Raw genomic sequence first — 19,314 nt, 5'->3', positions numbered from 1 at the left:
CCAGTTGTGGATCCGAGCCTTGATCTCAATAATGAAGAGTCTTTTATGACAGATGGTGGCCAAAAGGTCAAAGACACACATGGGTTCACCGCAAGGGGAACACTCCAGTAGGAAGCCCCCATGCTTCTGTGGTGGAGGCACTTGGGAGGGGTACCACCAAAGGCTTTTTTGAAACTAGCAGGTTACAAAGTGGATATCTACAGTGCATCTCAGTCATTCACTTTACAGGTTCCCTGGAGCCTGACGATTCAATACTGTGCACCATGGGGGGAAATGTCGTGTGACATTTAATCAAAAATACAGTAATATGTAAACTCTACTGAAAGTAATTTGAAAAATTCCCACACCTAGTGTTGACAAGACGGGTCACAAATTGTGATGGGGGAAAAGTCCCATAGTACATCAACATTAGGAACCAACGCAATAGTAGGCTAACTCAAAAATCAATATATGTCACACATAGCATTATCTAGCCAAACACAATACTGCTGTTATAGGCAACTTGACTCATTTTTCAACAGCATTCCCATTACAACACTGTACTGGTCTGTTGTATCATATACATCAAATTTTATTGTGAACTTAAGAGTATTACACACTACTGTTCGAAATTATGTTCATGTTGAGAATTGGTAAGCTGCATGTAAGGATTTATGAAAACAAAGAGCAGAGGCCTCTGGGACTGAGCACAGAATTATTTTGACATGAATGAAGGGGAGAGTCGTCTAAAAACGCAGAGAAACCACACAGGAGCCCCACTGCCCGATCCCCGCCTCTGACTGGATGTCCTCTGATCTACTCTTCACTTAATGAGGTGTCATGTACAGTTTATATAAAAGGTATGACCTTATTAAACCATGACTGAAAGGGTGAGGAGATAGCTGGGGTAAGATAAATGGCAAGGCTGCATGGGGACTAGGCTTCTTTACGACATGCGCAGGACAAGAAATCTTCACTCAGATCGTTCTGAGAGGTATTGATGACATTTCATATCGCTTACGCTGTGCTCCTGAATAAATGGACTGAGGCAAAGGGAAATGGAAGACGGGCATACGCAAAATAGGCCATGTTAAAATAATGCTGGAAAAGGACATTTTTCAAAACTGATTACAAATTTTATTTAGACTCGTTTACAAAACAAATAATCGGCCCAATTTTTTATTTTCATTTTAGTGCACTCACACAGCAACAATTAGGTTTCGAAAACAGCAGATCCACCCTGATATTAGCTGGCTGAAAAAAGTAAAAACCCAACCCAAATGATCTAGCTGAGGAAAATAAATGTAAATAAAAAAAAAACCAAAAAAAAACCAGATGAATGCTGAATGCGGCTGGGATCGGAGCCAGAGTAGATTTGCCAATATAGATTTCAGTACAATGCAGAGGGTAACACATCATTTCCCTAAGAGCCAGAATGCTCTTTATACTAAGACTGCTCCAAGCTTTGCAAAGCCAGTTACATATTTTTTTTCTCCCTCTAACTTGATTTCTGACAGCCAATTCAATTAGACTGGATATGTGTGGGTGTAAAAAAGGCAACTTGACAAACTCGGAAGATGGATGGCAACCTTTGCTTCACCATTAAAGTCACAATTGCATCACGTTGTGGCTCAATCCATAGATGCATTAGCAGCAGCAGCAGTAGCAGCAGAATAAGCACGACCTGCACCACGCAAGGGCATTTGGTAGCTGAGGATCTAAAGCGCTTAAATTGTTCCTCCTCTAAATGATCTGCATGCTTCAAAGGTTTCCATTTTGGGCTGTCAATGGGTGAAATGGCATCTGATACATCCATCATTGTTAATTCAAAGTTCATCTGATACAAAGAATAAAAACAGAAACACAGAATGAAATCCCTAGGAGAATATCTTAGTGCGAAAGCCGTTTTGTTTTCAGGAGATGAGGCACAGTGACTCATCGGCCACCTGACCTCAATGGCAGTCTGTGGGGACGGGCTGTCTGGCCGAGTCCTCATCAGAGTCATCAGGCGCCGAGGAGGAGCCAACCTGCTGGTAGATGAAGGAGTAGAGGCTGACGTCAGGGCAGGGACCCCGGCAGCTCTTGCACACCGAGCTGTAGTACTGCCCCAGGAGATCGTACACCTCTCCTGTGATGGAAAACAGGGGGAACTTGTCAGCCGGTCACTCCGCATAGTTGACTGATGCCACCATAAACAAAGATGCTCTTTCTCGGTTCCAGAAAAGGCTAATAATACATCCCATAATTTCATTATATAAAATCAGGCCAACTTATCTTCACAATGGGATTAAGGTCAACATAAGCATGTGTTATCGCATATACAGGTACCAACAAAAAGCAGGACTTAGAACAGGCAGAAAAGTTGTTTGCCATACCGACACACATATTCCTCTCAGTGAGGAAAGAGTGCATCCTGTGGACGTCTGACATGAGCTTGCTGTCACCAAAGGTGAAATAGGCCACATCGCGGCCTGCCTCGGCAGCTGCCAGCATCTGGAGCAGAGCTGTAGTAACAGAAGCCCTGAGCATGTTAAACCTCTCCAGAGAGTCACACGAACGCTGTCCCGATAGATTAGACGGTAGTCTCTTTAAACGACGAGTGACAAGGGCTGACATTCCTCCATTTAGCAAGCAAACTGATAAAATATAAAACAATTCAACAGTAGATAACCAGTTTATTTAATGCATTCACACATTGCCATTATTTCTTTTTGTAAAAAATGTAAAACACAAGAAATAAAGATAATTTTCAGCCGGCTGAAGACATCTGAACCTGACATGTGAGTGACACCAGTGCCAGCGACAAAAGGTAAATAACCAAGGGGATAGGTCTAACCCCCACTGAGAACTCTGGATTAGTCACAGAGTTGCAATAGCGGCTAGGTCTGGCCCCGGAGAGCGGTGAATATTTAAAGAGGTTGAAAATAAGCCTGCTGATTAATGAAGTCTGGGACAGTGGCATGTTAACTGGCAAGAGCTGAATAAACGTCTTCAAATCGGGGGTAGACTATGCTGGATAGCTTCACACTTGCAGTTTCCCTCCCATACTCTACATTTGCATTCCCTGAGAAATTCTCTGACAATTAAAAATATATGGCGATGTGAGGCCACAGCAGTTAAACAGAGGGGAGCAGCATCTGCATCACAGCCTCTTCCCCAGAGACGTGTCATTAAGGAGACAGTGGGTAACTGCCAGTGGAGGGCTGTAGGTTTCTTCTGCTAATTAACAAATATTCATGGACATGTGTGGTATGCAACCAATGCTGCTTGTGGTCAGACAGAAACTTACTAAAGTGTAGGGACGCAAATAATCCGTAATATGAGCCACTACTCTGGACGGCCAAGTGTAAAACTCTGCTAAACCACCCTGCCCATTGACAGTGATACAGGGCTCAGGCATGGTCCAGTAATGGATTGATAGGCTAGGGCAGGCGATCAATTTCACTATTAATGAAAAATATTAACTTTGTCAGTTGATCAATAAGAGGAAGGCAGACGAATAGGCCTTAACTAAATGAATGCATTCCCCAGAAGATGAATAGATGGCCACACTGATCTGTTGCAGGATTTCAAGCCGAGATCCATTCTAGTGCATCCAGCAGCACAGCATACTTGATCCACTGAGCTGGGATACAGTGGGACCGAGTCTATTTTCAGGCCCCGGTGAGGTTGTCTCTCCCCTGCAGCTTACCTTTCAGCCTGGTGTCACCCCTAAAAATCCCACAGCCCCAGTTCCCAGTGGCCACAGCCGACAGTTTCTGGCTTCTGTCCTCTGGACGGGCAAAACCACAGTAGGCCTAAATAAAGAAAAAGGGAGCAGCATGATTAAAATCAGGAAGAATTGCACACAAAAAAAAAGAAGAAGACAATTTCATATAAAAAAAAAAACGCCTCTGTCGCAAACACGTGCATCATAATAAGGAGATGCCCATATTTTACAAAGTAATGTTACCAAATTACCCTGAAAAACTTGGATGAGGAAATGTCTTATGTGTTGGCTTTACACCAAGTCATTAAGGTAGCCATAAGAATTGAATGACATCTCATCTGGTGAAAAAAAGCTGGAAGCAGCTCTAAAGGGCCTCTCTCATGGGTACACTATATCAGCTTTAGATCAATTGTGTGTTCATAATATTAAGACACAGGACCCCTATATACTTGCTCACAAATGAAATATATAATGCAACAAATTTATTCTGTTTGCCTGCAGGCCAGTGCTTACCATGTAATTCAACGCATGCACACATAAAAGGTTTGTGAGATCTGACTGGCCTGGCTAAATATACATTTTTTTAGAAGTCATTTGGGAATCCCAGACATAAAAGCTCAGTTTTATTGCCATTGGTGTTATAATGTCTTCAGTTTTACCTAGTATAAATTGGCTATTTCCGACGACACATAGGCACAAACAATAGTGTTTGACACAGAAATTTTATGTGACATCAGAAATTACAAAAAAAGTGAATAAATTAAATTAAGCTTTTCAAGAGGAACTGGACATTAATTTCCGCCTATGAAATGAAGCGGATCGTGACAATGAGCTGCAAGTACTCATGCTCCCTGTGACCAGCCATAAATTCTTCCTACAAAAGGGCAGATGTGACAGTTAGCTAAACAATCTACCAAACAGGATTGATCTCCATGTTGGTGCATTCTTCACACCCCTGTCAGAGCTGTCAAACTCCTCCATGCTTTTGAGGGTGCACTTGACAACATCAACATCTTGATTTTCTATTGCAAATATCCATCTACGCCCGAGAGAAATACCAAAGAGGTGGAAATACTACCATTTGAAAGCTTTAGGATTTGGAGCACCTGAGGTCACGATTTTATTGCATTAAAATACAATTTAGGGAAACATTGCATTGAAATTTTCATTGAATCAAGATAAACCACCTCTAAAATGAAACTATAAAAAAAGCCACTTTAATTTTGTCATTGTACAGTTGTTTGGTTATAATGAAATGTGTTCTCTGCATTTAACCCATACTATTGTATAGGAGCAGTGGGCAGCTGCAGCGCCCAGGGGACCAACTCCAGTTCTTCTTTCCATTGCCTTGCTCAGAGACACAGGCAGGAGTATTAACCCTGCATGTCTTTTTGATGGTGGGAGGAAACCGGAGCACCAGGAGAAAACCCCATGCAGACACAAGGAGAATATGCAAACTCCACACAGAAAGGACCTGGGATGGCCTGGGTTTCGAACCCAGGACCTTCTTTTTTTTTGGGGGGGGGGGCGCCCTTTTATCTTCCTAATTGTATCTGGCCAATTACCCCACTCTTCCGAGCTGTCCTGGTAACTGCTCCACCCCCTCTGTCGATCCGGGGAGGGCTGCAGACTACCACATGCCTTCTCCGATACATGTGGTGTCACCAGCCACTTCTTTTCAGCTGACAGTGAGGGGTTTCACCAGGGAGACGTAGCGCGTGGGAGGATCACGCTATTCCCTCCACAGTGCCCCCCCCCCCCCGGAACGGGCACCCCGATTGAACAGAGGAGGCGCTAGTGAAGTGAACAGGACACACACCCACATCCGGCTTCCCACCCGCAGACACGGCCAATGGTGTCTGTAGGACACCCGACCAAGTCGATCCGGTGATCCCCGTGTTGGTAGGCAACAGAATAGACTGCCATACCACCCAGACGCCTCACCCAGGACCTTCTTGCTGTGAGGCAACAGTGCTAACCACTGGACAACCATGCTTAACTTTGGATCATGTATTGAAGAGAACTCAATTTCAAATAATTAGCATAATGAACGCAAAAATATGTTTGCCAAAGCAGTTAAGTTTGCCTTGGACAATGGAACCGTGTTTCCCAAATATCATCCCAACCAGCTACTACATCTGTGAAAGGAAAAATGCCAATAAAAGTTTCTACCAAGGTATAAACCCTTCTGCTACCCTGCTACTAGAGGCATACAACTTCAGAAGATCAAAACACATCAAAAAACAGTGGTAGACTGCCCCTATACATTTCCACTGTCATAAATAATAGATCACGTTCATATCTATGTCTACAATGAATTACTGATTACACATAACAGCAGCATTCACCATACAGTCACTACAGGGTGTTTTGCTGACCGATATAACTGTGTACTAAATCTAAGTGACAGTTTGTTAGATTTTTTTGGATTCCCCCCCCCCTTTTCTCCCCAATTGTATCCAGCCAATTACCCCACTCTTCCGAGCCGTCCTGGTCGCTGCTCCACCCCCTCTGCCAATCCGGAGAGGGCTGCTGACTATCACATGCCTCCTCTGATACATGTGGAGTCACCAGCTGCTCTTTTCACCTGACAGTGATGAGTTTCACCAGGGAGACATGGCGCATGGGAGGATCACGCTATTCCCCCCAGTCCCCCCCCCCAAACAGGCGCCGCGACCGACCAGAGGAGGCGCTAGTGCAGCGACCAGGACACATACCCACATCCGGCTTCCCACCCACAGACACAGCCAATTGGGTCTGTAGGGACGCCCGACCAAGCTGGAGGTAACATGGGGATTCAAACCAGCGATCCCCGTGTTGGTAGGCAACGGAATAGACCGCTACACTACCCGGGCGCCTAGGTTTGTTAGATTTTTAACACAGGAAGAAGGGGGGGGGTCGAAAGACAAGTCAATGAAAGCAGGACAGCAAACAGGAAATCATGCAACGAGGACTGGAAGGAAAAGCAACGAAGAGAGGGAGTGACCTTATTGAGTTCTCTGTTGATTCTAGCCAGGTGAAACTGCTCCAGAAAGCTCCCAAACTGTAGCGCATCAATGGCCACAATCTCTGTGCATTTTCTCTGCCAATCATCACTGAAATGGGTCAAAGAAAAAAAAACAGTCAATAACCATACATCATTCTTTTTATTCTCGAATAAAATACAAATGCACACATTTGCTCAAAGGCACCCCCCCCCCCCGTAACTTTTCAGTCTTTTTTAACTGTGCAATTCATTTATGTCATATCTACACTAAGAACTCAGTCAAAGTGAAAAGTAAATTTCAAAACTATGTAAATGATGTTTCCCAGATGTCTAGTTCAGCTTCATATTCAAATGGTTCTGAGGATATTTTTCATTTTACTTTAGTAGAGCGGTTCCAAATGTCCTTGGCAGTGGATTTGACATGAGCCATCATAATGTCAGACCCACTGGGATTTCATGATACAGAATAGGCTGTGCCTCAGTCTAGCCAACGCATTTCATCACTCAGACATGAAGGAGGGGTGCAAATTAAAAGGTGTGTAGTTATTTACTTCTCATCTGACATGTCTGAAAATAATCTCATTAAAAATGCCAATTTGAACTTCGACCTTACAGTTATGTCTTTTTAAGATCCCAAGCACCAATATTTGAGAAGCTAAATTATCATTACGCCGCCACCCAAATTCCAAATACCCAGGAAGAAAAAATGTTGAATTACAGCAAGTTAAAGAAGGGAAACAAGTGTTTAAGCTGCTAACTGTATTACCTTCATTTAAAAATACAGAATTCCCCTTAAACGAATACAATACAATAAAATGCAAAGACAGATTTTTTTTTAAATGTCAATCCAAATATTCAATTAGAGGGAAAGGCATAAAGAAACAGTAGGATTAGCATCTATTAATTGATTTTTGTTTGATTTCAGGATCATTATGGATTAAATACCTTGGAATTGTATCCTGATGGCTGCCAAACCATTTGTAGCTCTGTGAATAGCCTCTGTACTTACTGTACTGCTGTGTACCTAGTGATCACATACAAAGCACAAAGGACACAAGTAAAACACCAATATAAAAAACATTAGATACTGTACACACAGTTGGGCAAAAACACTACATTATCTTTCATTATCTTTCCATGGTATCAGGATGAAATTCGGATATTCTCATATCACGATAAAAAAATTTGCTGTCTTAATGAATGATGATAAAAATGTTCGCTAAAATTTCTTACAAAACGCGGCCTTAAATATTCGAGGGAGTATTACTTGAAAGCTGGTTTTGGTTTGATATACTTAATATGACCAAACAATTTGATGAACCTCGGTAGGATTCTTAAACGTGGCATTTTTGCATGTGTTAGCAGATATAAGGGTCACGGGGATGCTGGAGCCCATTCTAGCAGCCACTGGGCGGCAGGCGGGGAGACACCCCGGATATTATGTTATTGATATCATGTAAAGTTCCCTGTGATTACTGTGATGATATTTTCCATATTATGAAGCACTAATTGTACATAAAAACAGATGAACAATATGGTATTCCAAATGTGGAAATAGAGGATAATCCCCACACTATAATATAATAACCTGTTATTTGAACTGAGGGTAATTGAGTCAAATTAAGCAAGTCATTACACAATTGGGATAAGTACCGAAAATAAATTGGGTAAAACATCTCTTAATGTATTATAAAGCAAAGTGTTGTTTAAGGGTGATTAGGCTGATTTAAAAATTATGAAACACAATGCAGGATGAAAACATAATTATCCTTTTCAAAGAGCAGATGGTGGCCCACTGGAGCAGTTGAAAGAAATGCAAAGGAGCCTCTTAAGGAGAGAGAAGAGGCACTGGCAAGTTTTATTTAAATATAAAGATCCAAAGGCACGCCTAATGTGATCTGGTGAAACAGAAGCAGCTGTCTCCCGACAAGAGGAAGGTCAAGTTATTACCCTCTGGGGTAGATGTGAGAGGCAGCAACAGACCGACCAGCCCACAGGGTAAACGTCTCAACACTCTTTACAGGGGACCGGGGGGGGAGAAATGAAAGAAGCCACAAATGAACCTCCCATTCATTAGGGCTCATTAGTACCTGTGGCTGCGGAGTCTTTTAAGCCGTGGGCTGAATAAAGGAGGTGATTAGTAATGGGGGCCTTGGTTGGCGCGGTTAGTGGGAGGCGCTCTCCTGTTAGAGAGGATCTCCAGAGCATGCACCACTTGACCGGCACATCACTATTAATCAGCCCCCCCCCCACAACCTCCTTTTTTTTTCTTTTTTTCTGTTTAAGTAACCAACACAATCACCGCTCTAAGTGAAGAATACGCTGTGGTATCAATTCTAGTAACCCATTTGCAGTTTCAACAAAACAGCTCAGCAAGGAGTGATATCGCTTCTGTACTTATCCTATACTGTCCACACAGAATACATGTCTATGATTTATGATTTAATACGTAGGGACGCTTGAAACCACTACTTGAAACTAATTACTTTACTTTGGATGAATCACTAAAACCTTTCCTCTTCAGTTCAGTGCTGAAGAGCCAACTTCCCATTCAGGCTAATGGATTTTATTGTGCACACTCTGCCCTGGGGCATAACTGATAATATCTCAGAATAAAAAGTCTGCAATTAAGTGCAAGAAATAGGCTAGTTATATAGATCACTAAGCCGCTAAAAGCTAAGGGAAATGTCCTTGTATTCTAACAGAATAAGGCATAAAACTCCCTGAGATGCCAACCGGGGGGGGGGGGGGGTCCAAGAACAAATACAGTGCAGCCCAATCTCTCCATTGTAACCGCATAGACATCTTATGACTTTGCACCCTCTTAGGAATATGAGAAAATGGAATGGTCCTGTCTAGACAACTTTGCCAAAGTGCATTAAACTGAAACTCAAAGTTATTACTACTCTGTGTGCAATTCATAACAATAATGTACATTGGGTTTATTTATTCTACACCAAGCTTTGACCAAAAGGTTCCTGGTCCTTGACATCTATGCACATGACCTTCACAATTGGACAATCTCAAACAAATAATCTGTGTAACCATTACAAATGAGTTTTGAAAAAACAAATGGCTTGCATAAAACCTTACATAGTTCACAATAACCCCGGAAGGCTGTTCCAACCATGTGTTAAACTGTCTGATCTTTGAGTCTCATATTTGTAGAGGACCATCGACTGAAGTAAGAGGAAAGGGTCAGAGGCGCATCTCATTGGCATCTCGAGGCAAAACCAGGTAGGTGGAGAACATTTTCAATGAGATATTGATGAGGACTGCGTGGCAGTGGCCAATGAAATAAAAATGCTCACAACCATGTCTTTTACCTTAGAAAATTTCAATACCTGTCTGTAAAAAAAAAAACTACCACACACAAGTCCATTGAATAAAAAGAACATGTGTTTTTTATAAAGGTTATTTTGTGAACTTCAAATGTACAGGAGCATCGTACGACCCCATGAATCTGTAGACAAAGCAGAAACATGTGCAGAGCAGGGGGAAATGCCTACAATCTCCTGCGTCGTTGACTGCATGCAGTATGCGTCACATTTCCTGGCCACAACTGCTATCTATGAATCATCTGCTTTCCCCTTGATCCTATTTATACTTTTGACCGCCCCGATGGCTACCAGAGACGTAGCAATCAAGGAAAATTCAATTAAGCCCAGGCACTTCTACAAATTTCAATGGAGAGGCATGATCCATTAGGCCCCCTACCGTAGGCCAAAACGTATCACAGAGGATAATGATTTACCACCCAGCCACAATACAGCCATGGCTTGGACTTTCAAAATGGGGGACTACAAATAGGGACATGGTTTAATAAAGATGATGGAATGAAGGAGTCCATTAGCAGAGCAGGTCCTGGGCAGGTCCTCCGCTATAATGAATTCTGAGCCATGGTAATAACGTTAAGTGGCGCAAGCAGAGGAGAACAAGAGGGCTGGCGAGCAGCCTGAAGGTGACTCCACCGAAAAGGCGGTACCCTGTCAGGATGGTATGAATTCTGATTGGGAGGTTGGAGTTCCTGCCACCTCACTTCCTGTTCAGGACATTTTCAATATTCTATAATGGCTTTTGGCAACGGTTCAACTCATCACGGGCTTCTAAATGTATCATATGTGGCCTGGTGGCCTGTCCAGGGTGTCTCCCTGCCTGCCGCCCAATGACTGCTGGGATAGACTCCAGCATCCCCACGACCCTGAGAGCAGGATAAGCGGTTTGGATAATGGATGGATGGATGTGTATAATTCATAGGAAAAAATATATAAAAAGTATAGATACACACATGCATGCATAGATACACATAGTTATCTATTTGTTCACCTATTTGGGGAGGGACATCCTTTTACCATCAATGGTCCAATAATTCCTGAACACAGTGCAAAATGTTGTGCAATGCAAAATAAAGCTGGACATCTGGTCACCTGCATAAATCCATCTGAGATCCTTGTTTGAATGTCTGTAGCCTAGACACGGAGGTTGTCATGAATGACGTGACGTTTTTGCTCTACCAAGACAGAATTAAGACTAAATGTTGTTGAAAGTGACTGCAGTCCCATCTCTCATACTGGTGCAGCTTACGACTACAAATACCGATGGGCAGTGAACATAAAATGTTCTTGGGTAAGATGTAGTGTTGCAGGCTACTGACAAAATTAGTGCTTTGAAAGATCCCATCACTTTTTCTTCTAAAGGGTGTACACACTATATAGCAATAATTTATTTGTAGTGATAATAAATAACAAACAGATGGGAGCAAGCAAGAAAACAAAACAAAATAGGAAAACACACTAGCCTGGGCTGCACATTTGGTACTCGCATCTCTTCAGGTGAAACCTTTCACCATTTGCCAAGACTAGAAAATTACAATAACCAACACAGGGATCACCGGTTCGAATCCCCATGCTACCTCCGGCTTGGGGAGGCATCCCTACAGACACAATCGGTCATGTCTGCAGGTGGGAAGCCAGATCTGGGTGTGTGTCCTGGTCGCTAAACTACCGCCTGGTTGGTCGGGGCATCTGTGGGGGGGGGCCTGGGGGGAATAGCGTGATCCTCCCACGCGTTACATCTCCCTGGCGAAACTCCTCACCATCAGGTGAAAAAAGCAGCTGGCGACTACACATGTATTGAAGGGGGCATGTGATAGTCAGCAGCCCTCCTTGGATCGGTAGATGGCTCAGAACAGTGGGGTAATTGGACTGATACAATTGAGGAGAAAAAGAGGGAAAATCCGGATAAAAAAATGACAATAATATCTTAATCGTATGATTTCCATGCCACTTACTTGGATTTTACGCTTGTGCAAACTGAAATGACTTCCAACTATATTATGCCAGTGTTGTGTGCAAGAGTGCATTTCACAAACTGCGAGGTGAAGAGATAACTTTGCCCTTGCATGTAGTAGCTTTATCTTTAATTCAGCTATCAAATGCTTTCAGACGCGACTCCCTTATCAAGGGCTCAGCTGATCTCAGCTCAGCTGCCACAAAGAAAAAACCTATCTTTTTATTCAACAGACTAGCTCTGGGCTTAGACTGAAACAAAGGTATGGGTAAGAGACCCTGTTCTATGGTAAAAAGAACAGTGCATTAATGTAGGCATACCTCTGTTTGGGTTAGCTCTTACATAATATCCTCGTCCTATTCTCCTAATATGAAATCAAGCAGTTGCAATAGTCTACGCTTAACTTTATTCTAGAAAAAAGAATTCAGACAGATAATCAGAGTGTGTTTTGAAAAAGAGACGGGGCAGGCACAGACATAAGCCATCAACCCCCTGGAGTGCAGATGCCTGAAGTTTTGCTGGATCGTCCCCCACAGCCACCACTATTTCTACTTAAAGCAACAATCTTGGAGGTTGTCATTTTTGTTTAACGTGCTGACACCTCTGGTGATACTTTGCACTTGTGTTTGACCACTCCAAATCCCAGAGAGCTATTCAGAATGAAACACAGGAGCCAGGGTCACCGTGTCAGCACCCTGCTCACCACCAAACAAAAACACACAGCCGAAACTGGGTTTTAGCCGCAGATATTGTCTTTTCTGTTGCTAAAGGTCATCTATGAGTTTAGCCCGCTATACCTGCTTGTTATCAGGTATGCCGTTTTCCGCTGCAGAAGACGACGGACATATGTATTACCGAAAAATAGTTCAAAACTATAATCTAATTTTTAGCATTTTGCATGCATTTGTGAGAATAATGGTTTAGAAAAATTGTTAACACTAACCTAATGAGTACAAAATACTAACAATCGGCTTTGAAGAAGGTGTATTTTCCTTCTTTTGAGAGGACGTGCTAATGATCCCAGTAAACACCCAGCAACTGAGCTAAGCTAAGCTGCTGCAAAAAAGGTATCCACATGTTTGTCTGACTTTTTGTAAATAGGACACTCAGCAAAAACCGCAAAAAAACAAACCATCCCTTTAAACATTATACAGAATGCTGTTCACAGGCAAGTCCTACCAGGCATAACCAATAAAGTTAGCAAATACAAAAGCATTCATGACTTGGATAATCTTGGAGTAGCAGTTCTGGGTATGAAAATGATAGTAAGTATCAAAAAGGTACAGTTGAAGCCAATTATATACTTTTAAAGGACATGTATGACATGGCAGTTTTGGGATTTCAATGATTTCTACAACTGTTCTTTTTCTTTCGCAGAATGACATGTCCAGTACACTTCTTTTCCACAAAAAAAACAAAAACATTTAAAATTCAGTTATTTTATAAATGTATTGTAGGTTTTCTGAAAATGAGGCAAAATCTGCTGGGTGAAAAATATACATACCGCACATCTAATATTTGGTTGCATGTCCCTTAGCCTTTTTCGCCTTGATCAGCCACTTTTGATATCTATCAATAAGCTTCTGGCAAAACTCTGGTTGAACATTTGACCACTCATCTTGCAGAATTTGTGTAGTCCAACCAAATGTGTTTACTCTCTGGCGGACTTGTCTTTTTAGTATATTCCACATATTCTCTCTATAGGGTTGAGGTGAGGACTTTGGGAAGGCCATTCTAATACCTTAATCTTAGCTTGATTTAGACATTCCAAAACAACATTTTCCTCCCTTTTTCTCCCCAACTGTATCCGACCAATTACCCCACTCTTCCGAGCTGTCTCGGTCACTTCTCCACCCCCTCTGCTGATCCGGGGAGGGCTGCAGACTACCAAAGGCCTCCTCCGATACATGTGGAGTCGCCAGCCACTTCTTTTCACCTGACAGTGAGGAGTTTCGCCAGGGGGACGTAGCACATGGGAGGATCACACTATTCCCCCCTGTTCCCCCTCCTCCCCAAACAGGTGCCCCGACCGACCAGAGGAGGCGCTGGTGCAGCGACCAGGTCACATACTCACATCTGGCTCCCCACCCACAGACACAGCCAATTGTCTGTAGGGAAGCCCAACCAAGCCAGAGGTAACACGGGGATTCGAACTGGTGAGCCCTGTGTTGGTAGGGAACGGAACAGACTGCTATGCCACCTGGACGCCCCCAAAACAATTTCTGACGTGTGTTTTGGGTCTTTGTCCTGTTAAAACACCCAAATTGTGTCCAAGCTTCAACCTTCTGGCTGATGGTTTGAGGTTGTGCTGAAGAATTCTGAAGTCATCTTCCTTCTTCATTGTTCCAGCCACTTTGTGCAATGCACCAGTTCCACTGGCAACAAAACAGCCCCAGAGCATGATACTGCCACCACCATGCTTGACAGTGGGTATAGTGTTTTAGGGGCTGAATGCCTGACCTTCCCTTCCAAACAAACTTCTGGTCATTGTGGCCAAAAAGCTCAATCTTTGTTTTATCTGACCACAAAACTTTGCTTCAGGAGGCCTTTTCTTTGTCGATGTGATCAGTTGCAAGCTTCAGCTGAGCTCGAAGGTGCCAATTTTGGAGCAGGGGCTTCCTTCTTGAATGGAAGCCTCTCAGCCCATGGCGATGTAAAACTCACTTGACTGTGGACAATGACATCTGTGTTCCAGCTGCCTCCAATTCATGGTAGACCCATTTTTTTGGTGATTTTTGGATGAAATCTGACCATCCAGATCAGTTTTCTCTCAACAGATGGCGAAAGTTTGTGTTTTCTTCATGAGGTTGGAGAAGAGACCACTGCTCTATGTACTTTGTACAACTGTTGCAAACGATTGTTTGTACAGATGATCTAGGGACCTGGCGTTGCATTGAAATGGCTCCAAGTGACATTCTTTCTTATGTGAGTCTCTGATCCGCTTTCGCAGATCTGTACCTCCCTCCTTAAACTTTCCAATTGTAATGCCTGTGGCTCAGTCTAACAGGCATCAGAATCAGAAGAATCAGAATCTTTATTTGAATTCAGTTTATGGCAGCTTCTAGTACTTGCATGTATCAATCACACAAAAAACAAAAAACAAAAACAAAAAACAGGAAATATATGGAATAATGGACAACAGGTATGTCACTACTATCCAGAGTTATAACTTGTGCTTACATGTTATATTATAATATTATAAAGCTATAACTTATTACGCATATATATTATAGACTATATTATATTGCTTATATACTAAAAGTTTATACTATATACGTATTTATCTATTATGCATTCATTCATTCATTATCCAAGCCGCTTATCCCAATCAGGGTCGTTGGGATGCTGGAACCTAGCTCAGCAGTCATTGGGCGGCAGGCTATTATCTATTATATAATTATATACTATATTCTATACTTATGTCATAATTATAACAATAACAGTATAATTTATAACCAGTATAGAGCAGTTGTACGTGTATTTACAATGGTACATTTGTACTGCACATCTAATTTAAAAACAGACAGTGCACATTGTAAGTGAGACATCTTGACCAGAGGGGGCTATTTACAAAGTGTCATATTTACATAATAAGTGCCTATTCCATCACCATACTGTTAAGTGTTTATGAGAGATGGCCTGTGGGGAAAAAAACTGTTCCTATTTAGAGGCCATACCACAAAATTAGGTGGCATTATAGAACTTTCTAAATCATCAAGTTAATAATCTGTATGTTTTTGTTTTTTGCTGTATGTATGCAAATTGCTGTATGTATATTGTTGACCTAGTAAATTTTGTCACACTTGCAGAAACCCACAATACATTTCTAAAACAACCAAGTTTAGTTATTTTTTGTGACAAATAAGTATGTGGTCCAATCATTCTGTCACAGAAAAAAAAACAGTGGTAGAAATCATTGAAATCTGAAGACTGTGGTGACATACATGTCCTTTACAAGAGTATGTCAACTTTTGACTTCATTGCATGTAAAGCTTCAGGACTGTAGCTTTACCCCCAGCGAAAGATATTTACCCAAGAAAAAACACAACACAGCAATCAAGAGACCCCAAGTGATTGCTTGTTGAAGAGCACCATAATGAGAAATGTGGCAAGTGGTTGACGGGAAGACACAGGAACAAACATGGTGATTGCTACAATCCGCCTTAAGCCTCTTGCTGTGCCAGGAGGGGGTAAGTTGAAGAAGTCTGTCATGTACAGTGCCTGCTGTGTTTGACTAGAGACCAACTTCTAGGTTGCCTCAGTCTTTAATATTGGACCAGTGTCAAAACAATTTACCCATGCATGTACCATTACTGATCTGACTTGGATCAGCGCCTTCAAAATGTGAATTAGGCTGTTGCCAAATTAGTATACTCTCAATGAACTGCCTGAGGAGTTGAGAAGTGAATTCAGATTTCTGACCTGTGATGACAAGACACTCGTTGGAGTCCAGGGCTTCGGTGAAGAGTCGAGAAACAATGAGCTCAGGGTTGATCAGAAAGCGGATCTCTTCTTGAACCAAGCCAGAACTAGTGACACCTCCACCCACGAACCGGTTGGCGAAATCCACCTGCAAATCAAAACTGGTGACTGACAGGACAGGTTGGGGAAATACTTTAACAAAAGGAGGCTAGGTGTTATGGCTCCATGAGGGAGCCATTACCTTCAGTGAATCTGTGCCCTTGCTGAAAGCTCTTATCATCTACTACAAACCACACATTCCTGATTCTATTTCTTTTTTTCTTTTCTTTTTTAATTTTCATTCATTATCCAAACCGCTTATTCTTACTCAGGGTCATGGGGATGCTGGAGCTTATCCTAGCAGTCATTGGGCAGCAGACAGGGAGACACCCTGGACAGGCCACCAAACCATCACAGGGCTCACACACACACACACACACAGACACACACACAGACACACACACACACACACACACACACACACACACACCTAGGGACTTTTTTTTTTTATTTTTTAGTATGGCTGATTCACCTGACCTACATGTCTTTGGACTGTGGGAGGAAACCGGAGCACCTGGAGGAAACCCACACAGACACGGGGAGAACATGCAAACTCTACACAGAGGATGACCCCCGAGGTTGGACTACCTCGGGGCTCGAACCCGGGACCTTCTTGGTGTGAGGCGACCGCACTAACCACTGCGCCACTGTGCCACTGTGCCCCAATTCTATTTGCCAGCTTAAAACTGTTCAGTCATACCTACATTTGCTAAGCTCATTGGACAACGTTTACTAAATAAAACAGTGAAATTAATCTTGCCCCCCCCCCCAAAAAAATATGGACTATCTGTTTCGAATGTTTTGTGCCCCACATCTGGGTATAAGAAAAAAAAAAACACCATTAAATGTTTGAGTCTTTTTTCTCTATTTTGAGGGAAAGCCTGACAAGTTGATTGGAATAACAGCCTGAGGTGCTTCTGGTACTCAGACACTTGTTCCCAGTGCCAAAATGAGCTCTACCTACAAACAGCACTTAAGTGTGGCACCGTCAGTAGCAAACATCAAAGTAAGTCTTACTGTATGGATCAAGGTATACATCTACCTCCATGTCACAACACACTAAGTTGGAGGCCTGTAACAACCTTCTCTACTTGTTATTCTGCTTTAGTTTTGTCGGAGATCTTCTGGGTGCCCTTACTTCACGTGTACATTTTAGTCTGTTTATCATTTGAGAGTAAATAAGAACCGTTCCGGCGCAGACTACAACATTCAGATTGTTTTGGTCCGAGAGCAGAATATGTAATCCTCCATTTTCAGCAATAACAATTGTAGTTTATTGGCCTGCAGGCAGTCCAGCCCCCATCTTGACGCCAGCAAGAAGCTGAGAGGGAGTGAGCAGCAGTCTAATAGCTGATCTACTTGAACTGGTCACTCAACTCTGGAACAGAAGGCCGGCCTCCTCGGTCGGCTTTGACAAGCTGTCAGTGCCCCCCTTGCCTCACCAGTGTGTCCATCAATCCTTGCTGCGGTGTGCCCCGGAGCTGGTCATGTGTGTACATCAGCTGTCAGCTCGTGGCAACTAGAGGCAAACAAAAGGTGAAAGGGAAAGGGGGCCATCCTGACAGTGTAAAGGAAAGATGGCCGACGCAGAGAGGAGAGAAGGTCCAGAAGCCTTGACCTCAGTCCCAGCAGACACTCCCATAAATATGTCATCCACTCCCTCAAAGGCCTTTTAAGCAGTAGTAAGCATTCTGGGTGAAAGACTCCAGGATTTTGTGCCTTGAATATTGACAACAGCAAGGCGGGATGCGGCGTGGAAACTCAATGTAACAAGCAGTAACTGGCATCTCCGAGACAAAGAGCCGTTCGGAGAAAAGGAATGTGATTCTGGAAGGTGAAGCTCCTCTCAACCAGTCCGCTGCTGCTGAAGCACACAGTGACGTTCCCTTTCTACATGGGAATATCATGGAACAACTCTGTACCTCGATGCATCCTTACCTGCAGCATCCCGTACCCATCATCCTCAATGGTCCCTTCAGATGTGATGTGGAGCCTTGTGAGCTGAGACTGTGAGCTGAATTTTAAAAAAACAAACAAACAAAACAAATTGCTTTGTTCAGCTAAATAATTTGTGCCGCATCCAAACAATTCGATAACCGATTTTGGTAGACTTCCTGCAGAAAGGAAATTAACAGAGGTGTGTTGTATGTCAAAATGCTGCACCTTTTCCAACTTGGAGGTCTATCCAACCGTTTGCGTGTGAATGTCACAAGTCCCGTTGGCTCTGAAAAGTGAAGACAAGAGGGAAAAAAAGATGATCTCAGTATCTCTGTCATTTTGTTGCAATAGTTATACATTACTAAACAGAGAACCAATATTTCCTAATGTCATCTCAATATTACTCGACCACCTACTTTGTTCGGTGACAGTTTTGAAATAGCACATCAGAGTTTTGAGCTTCTCAATCTTCCTCGTGGAGGCCCCCTCAAACAGTCTAAAAGGGAAAGAGGGAGCAGTTTTTACGACTTGTTCTTATTAGTTTACATATTATACTTTTTTGTCTTAAACGATAAGTGTTTCTTTTTAAAGTAGATTGTCAGGCATGACATCGCAGCCAAACATCACCTCTTTCATATGAATAACTACAACCATAACCGGGAAACAAACGACACTGGGAAAGCAGCGCTGCAGAGATGCAAGGCCATGTCAGTTCAGTCATGCTTTCACTTCTGACATGAATTAGTTCATCTCTCGCTCAGCTTCCCTTTCACTCACTGCCCGATTACGGAGGAGCTCCTCTGCTGTTACAACAATGGAGTTGCCCCGGGCCTACCATCACAAAGTCACACTCTGGTGCCTCCTCACAGCACTCACACAAAAAGCAACGGGG

At 42.8% G+C, this 19,314-nt stretch overlaps 1 protein-coding gene across 3 annotated transcripts in view; it reads right to left on the bottom strand.

Annotated features, from left to right (window-relative positions):
- Positions 1–1,093: 1,093 nt before the first annotated feature.
- The window catches only part of LOC130127576 (poly(ADP-ribose) glycohydrolase), a 35,634-nt gene continuing 17,413 nt past the window's right edge, over positions 1,094–19,314 (bottom strand). For all 3 annotated transcript variants that reach the window (XM_056297250.1, XM_056297251.1, XM_056297252.1), the window contains 9 exons: positions 18,839–18,918; positions 18,648–18,708; positions 18,423–18,498; positions 16,386–16,533; positions 7,620–7,698; positions 6,675–6,783; positions 3,671–3,776; positions 2,355–2,483; positions 1,094–2,107 (listed from right to left, as the gene is read on the bottom strand). In XM_056297250.1, coding sequence (XP_056153225.1) covers positions 1,932–2,107; positions 2,355–2,483; positions 3,671–3,776; positions 6,675–6,783; positions 7,620–7,698; positions 16,386–16,533; positions 18,423–18,498; positions 18,648–18,708; positions 18,839–18,918 — 964 coding nt within the window. In that variant the 3' untranslated portion in view covers positions 1,094–1,931. The remainder of the gene's footprint in view (positions 2,108–2,354; positions 2,484–3,670; positions 3,777–6,674; positions 6,784–7,619; positions 7,699–16,385; positions 16,534–18,422; positions 18,499–18,647; positions 18,709–18,838; positions 18,919–19,314) is intronic.

Source organism: Lampris incognitus, chromosome 17 (genome assembly GCF_029633865.1).
Source record: "Lampris incognitus isolate fLamInc1 chromosome 17, fLamInc1.hap2, whole genome shotgun sequence".
Lineage (NCBI taxonomy): Eukaryota > Metazoa > Chordata > Actinopteri > Lampriformes > Lampridae > Lampris > Lampris incognitus.
The sequence above is the reverse complement of the archived record's forward strand: the minus strand, read 5'-3'. Positions and strand labels throughout refer to the sequence as shown.